The following is a 4632-nucleotide window of genomic DNA, read 5'->3' as shown; positions in this document are numbered from 1 at the left end:
GCCACCACCGCCCGAAGTTTTTGTTTTTTTAATTTTAGGAAATGGACTTACGAATGGTTTTGAGCCACCATGTGGTGTTAGGAACTGACAACTGAGGTTCTGAGGTAGTTTGTTGACTTAGAAGTCACCATATAGCAGGATGATATGTCCTAACCTCACCGCCCAGGTTATTCGGCTCTCTGGGTGGATCCCAGGGCCCAGTACCAGGCCAAGTCCTACCAACCGAGCCTCATCCGCACCCTCTTATTTCTTTATTGGATAATTGTCTCCCAGAGGCCTTCAGCTTTTTCCCTGATGAGTCTTGATGGTGCTAAGATTTGAAGCTAGTGTAGTGTTTACACTGAAACAGCTACTGCACACAGAAACGCATTCACATTTTAAGTTGGGAATTCAGACATGAAGACAACATGCTATCTCATGTTCTCTGCTACCAGCTTTTCTTATACCAGCTTGTGATCAAAGCTTTTAAGTAAATCTCTATAACCTAAGCTCTTAATTCACGCCGATCTTATTTTTTTTTTTTTTTGGACATTGTACCCAGGGGCTTTGTGAAGGCTTGACACGCTCCATCCCAGGCCCTTGTATAAATGATAAATTAGCATACATTATTTTTGTGTTGAGGATTAAACCCAAGACTAGCAGACATTCAACCATATTTTAGTTACTATTCTATTGCTGTAAGAGACGCCAGGATCAAAGCAATTTAAAAAGAAAACATTTACTTGGGGGCTTGTTTACAGTTTGGGAGGATTAGTTCATGGCCATTATGGTGGCTGTCATGGCAATAGGCCAGCATGGTGCTGGAGCTTACATCTGATCTGCCAGATGGAGGCAGAGAGCTGGGCTTTTGAAACCTCAAAGCCCACCCCCAGTGACACATCCTCCAACAAGGCCACCCGTCCCAATCCTTCCTAAATAGCCCAACAACTGAGAACCACTCAACTGTATTAGCCTATAGGCACAGTTCTTATTCAAACTGCCACAGCCACTAAGTCATATAACATCTTTATGAGGTCCCAGACACAGTTTTTGGGCCTCTGTTCCCTGCTTATCTGTTGAGCTATTCCTCAGGCCAGATAACAATGATACTTGGAAACCTTGAGACAAATCTTGGCCCCCTTCCTGGTTCAGCTACTTTGCACACATGTTCCTTGACTCTATATTAATAATTTCTTCATGAACTGGGTTTGTTAGAGCCCCTAGGGGGAAAATATACTTGATTCTAACCCTGCATGGTGGTGCATGCCTTACCCATCACTGGGAAGGCAGAGGCAGGTGGATCCCTTGTGACTTTGAGGCTAGCCTGCTCTATATAGGGAGTCCCAGAACAGCCAAGACTATGTAGTAGAACCCTGTTTCCAAAAAAGGGTGGTCTGGAGGCTGGAGAAATGGCTCCGCAGTTAAGAGTACTGAGTGCCCTTCCAGAGGACCTGGGTTCAATTCCCAGCACCCACACGGCAGCTAACAACTGTAACTGACAGCCTCACACAGACATACATGCAGGCAAAACATCAATGAACATTAAAAACAAAAGGAGGGGGTGGTGGGCTGGAATGATGGCTCAGTTAAGAGCAGAGCACTGGCTGCTCTTCTAGACTCAGGTTTGTGGGGGTACACAACTGTCACTGTCTGTAGCTCCAGTTCCAAAACCTTCAAGGGCACCAAGCACACATGCAGTACACAGACATATATGTAATAAAACATTCACACACCAAAACAAAAATAATACTGGATAGATGTCCTTTGCTTTCATTGTGTCTTTGCAGATAAGGGAGGCTAACATAGCTTAGCTCAGGCCTTCCAGGGAGGAGGAAGCCTGTGAAGATGCACAGTAAGCCAGGTGGGACACTCCTAGCCTGAGACTGGACATTGGGTGTTTGCTCAGTACCTGAGAACTGTGGCTGTGGCTGCTAATCAAAGAACTGCCTTGTTCTCAGCACAGGAAATTCCAAGGTGGTTTTCTATGCTGGCCTCTAGTTTGGTCTCTGGAGGGTCCGGGTACCTGAAATGACTTGAAGAAGGAATCTGATTAGTTCAGCCTGCCTATCCAGGTCTCTGATTATTGAGGGGGTAGCTGCTATTTGGAGTGGCCTGGGTTGCCTTGGGCTCCAGGGGGCATTTTCTTTGGCCCATAGCCCTTACCCTGTCTCTGAAATGGTTCTGGCTGAATAACAGCCTTGGGGAGTGGGTGGGGGGGTGTAATTTGGTCTGGGGCGGAGACATGATTGAGAACACAGCTTTCCTTGTGGCTCAGCACTGAGGGAGGGCAGCAGGAGACTGGAGATCCCATTCCTCACTTGGTCATTCTCAGTCCACGATGGTGTGGTCCCCAGTACTCCTTGGTGCCATCTTCTTGTCTGTTTTCCCAGGGCCCAGCGGGGCTGATCGTGACATGCCCAAGCTGGCTGAGTGGAAGCTGTGTGCGGATGAGGAATGCAGCCGTAAGAGTCAGGGAAGAAGGGCAAGGGGCTGACGGCTTGGACTGCTGGTCTATGTTGATGTTGCTCTCGTTCCTGTCTCCTTCTCCAGATCCTATCTCCATGGCTGTGGCCCTTCAGGACTACATGGCCCCTGATTGCCGCTTCTTGAATGTATACAGGGGCCAAGTGGTGTATGTCTTCTCCAAGCTGAAGGGCCGTGGACGGCTCTTCTGGGGAGGCAGTGTGAGTCTTCAGAATTAGAGGGAAGGGTATGGAGTACCCTGTTTTCCCTCTGAGGGGAAAATTTGGGTGGGGGGGGCACAGATTTGGGGGGTGAGGATATTTTATCACCTATTGCATTTTTACTTTAGCAATTACAGGGCAGATTGGTTCCAAGCTCTTTTCCAGACCTCAGCTATATCAGTGAACAACCCCTTTCATTTCTAATGGGTGGAGACAGGCAACCAGCATGCCATTGTGAGGATTAGTTATGGTGGCTACATTCTGTCCACGAGCAAATGACGTTAAGCTGAGGTTCAAATGAGAGAAGATTGTGCACTGGAGTTCAGCAGGCACGAGTGCCCTTTTTTTCCAGATGGACTTACAAGTTCTTCTCCAGGTCCAGGGAGATTACTATGGAGACGCGGCTGCCCGCCTGGGCTATTTCCCCAGTAGCATTGTTCGGGAGGACCTGATTCTGAAACCTGCCAAAATTGATATGAAGACAGATGTGAGTGTCTTGGGATGGAGGTGGGAGCGGGAGGGTGAGGGCTCCTTCATTTTCTCACCTGTAAATGAAAAGAAATTATTTTTGTTGTTGTTAGTAATATATATATATTTTTCTTTCTTGAGACAGAGTGTGTACCCAGGCTGGCTTCAAAATTACTAGCCTTCAGCTCCAGCCTCCTGAGGGCTGCTTCGTTTTCAGGCATGTGCAACTAGGCCCTGCTCAATGCCAAGTGATTTCTAATTGGGAAATGCAGAGGTTACAGGGCTGGAAGATAATTTGTTCATTTCTGTGAGGTCAAACCTGGTCCTTGCACCGGTTTCCTATCTACTGTTTTTTCCCTGTTCTCTTTTTCAGATATGGGATTTCTACTGCCAGTGAGCTCAGCCTACCGTTGTCCCTGCGGTTTACCTTCCCAGCTTTATACAAATAGAACAGCCAACTGCAAACTGTTTTGTCTCTTTGGTTTTTGAGGTTGGGTGGACATGTGCAAAGAAAACGTTTCTTGGGTTTCCGATCTAGCCAATCAATGACCTGAATGTGTTACGTCAGTGGTTGCTAGGCAGAGTTTTACTGTTGTAAGCCCTTCGCTCCAAGCTGGGTAAGGTCTGTGGCCCTGAGCAAAGGAATAAACTAAACAGTACAATATATGTATGCTTTCCTCCCTGGGGAAGGAGTTGAACTATTGGTAATGACCCAGTTGGATAGATCGCACAACAGACTTGTTTGTTTGAGACAGGGTCTCATTGTGTAACCCTGACATGGAGCTCACTATGTAGACCAGGCTGGCCTGGAAGTCATAGATAGGCACCTGCCTCTGCCTCCCTAGTGGTGGGGTTGAAGGCGTGCGCCAACATGCCCGACCAGCAGAGGTTTTCTTGCAAATGGGGAGCAACGTGTGCGTGCCCTCTCAGCTTTCCTCCTTCCTGCCTGTGGGGTTAGAAATCGCACCCAGCGGCTTGAGATCCCCTCTTTCAACTGTCCATCCTGCCCTTGCCACTTCTTGGCATTCGTGTCCCCACCCCCAGACCCACGTCTAACCAATCCGGAGTCTCGTTTCTGCACCCAGAATCCTGACCAAATCCGTTCGTCCGCGAGGCGCAGCATCTCTGCCTCCGCCCCCTCCCACTTACTCCGCCAATCGCTCATCTGGGTTACGCCCCTTTCGACTCTGCCCCTAACATGACACCAATCTGCGCCATCCGTCCCGCCCGCTGCCTTCCGAGTCCGCCAATCCCGGCGTTGGGCAAGCGTGGCCTGGTATCCGCGGCTCTGGAGGTTCGCGCGGGAGTGGGGGGGGGGGTGAAGGCGGAAGTGGCGGCGCCGGGTCCGGGAGTGGAAAGGAGCTGAGGCTGCAGCCCGAGTGGAGCGGCTGCCAGCCGAGGAGCAGGCGCGGCCGCGGCGCCATATTGCGGCCCTCAGCGGTCGCCACCAAGCCATGGCCGAGACCTACGGTGAGGCTGGCGGGTCGAAGCTGGGGGGGGG

General features: G+C 49.8%; 2 protein-coding genes across 5 annotated transcripts in view; both read left to right on the top strand.

Moving 5' to 3' along the window:
• Positions 1-1713: 1713 nt before the first annotated feature.
• On the top strand, positions 1714-3798 carry Mia (MIA SH3 domain containing). Of its 3 annotated transcripts, XM_026778244.1 has the most exons (5): positions 1714-2441; positions 2530-2663; positions 3040-3150; positions 3277-3348; positions 3505-3798. In XM_026778244.1, the coding sequence occupies exons 1-4, from the start codon at positions 2318-2320 to the stop codon at positions 3307-3309; spliced, it is 402 nt and encodes a 133-aa protein (XP_026634045.1). In that variant the 5' UTR covers positions 1714-2317; the 3' UTR covers positions 3310-3348; positions 3505-3798. The 3 variants fall into 3 exon arrangements, with proteins under 3 accessions (XP_026634045.1, XP_005371637.1, XP_013210802.1); XM_005371580.2 differs by lacking the exon at positions 3277-3348 and having other exon boundaries at positions 3505-3790; XM_013355348.2 differs by having other exon boundaries at positions 3277-3780.
• A 577-nt stretch (positions 3799-4375) lies between these two features.
• Rab4b (RAB4B, member RAS oncogene family) overlaps positions 4376-4632 on the top strand; it is a 10373-nt gene continuing 10116 nt past the window's right edge. Inside the window, exon 1 of one of the 2 annotated variants that reach the window (XR_001229527.2) lies at positions 4376-4601. Coding sequence is in view for 1 of the 2 variants with exons in the window: in XM_005371578.2 (XP_005371635.1) it covers positions 4586-4601 (16 nt within the window). In the remaining variant the exon portion in view is untranslated. The remainder of the gene's footprint in view (positions 4602-4632) is intronic. The other variant, XM_005371578.2, reaches the window with a different exon arrangement.

Source organism: Microtus ochrogaster, unplaced genomic scaffold, assembly GCF_000317375.1.
Source record: "Microtus ochrogaster isolate Prairie Vole_2 unplaced genomic scaffold, MicOch1.0 UNK115, whole genome shotgun sequence".
NCBI classification, from domain to species: Eukaryota; Metazoa; Chordata; class Mammalia; order Rodentia; family Cricetidae; genus Microtus; species Microtus ochrogaster.
Note: the sequence above shows the minus strand (reverse complement) of the source record. Positions and strands in the feature narration are given on the sequence as shown.

Bases quoted from the DNA above. Each gene is read 5' to 3' on its own strand.
- Mia (XM_026778244.1), top strand. From the start codon at position 2,318: ATGGTGTGGTCCCCAGTACTCCTTGGTGCCATCTTCTTGTCTGTTTTC. The intron at 2,664-3,039 runs GTGAGTCTTCAG...GTTCTTCTCCAG, and splicing joins GGCTCTTCTGGGGAGGCAGT to GTCCAGGGAGATTACTATGG. The intron at 3,151-3,276 runs GTGAGTGTCTTG...TTCTTGAGACAG, and splicing joins AAATTGATATGAAGACAGAT to AGTGTGTACCCAGGCTGGCT.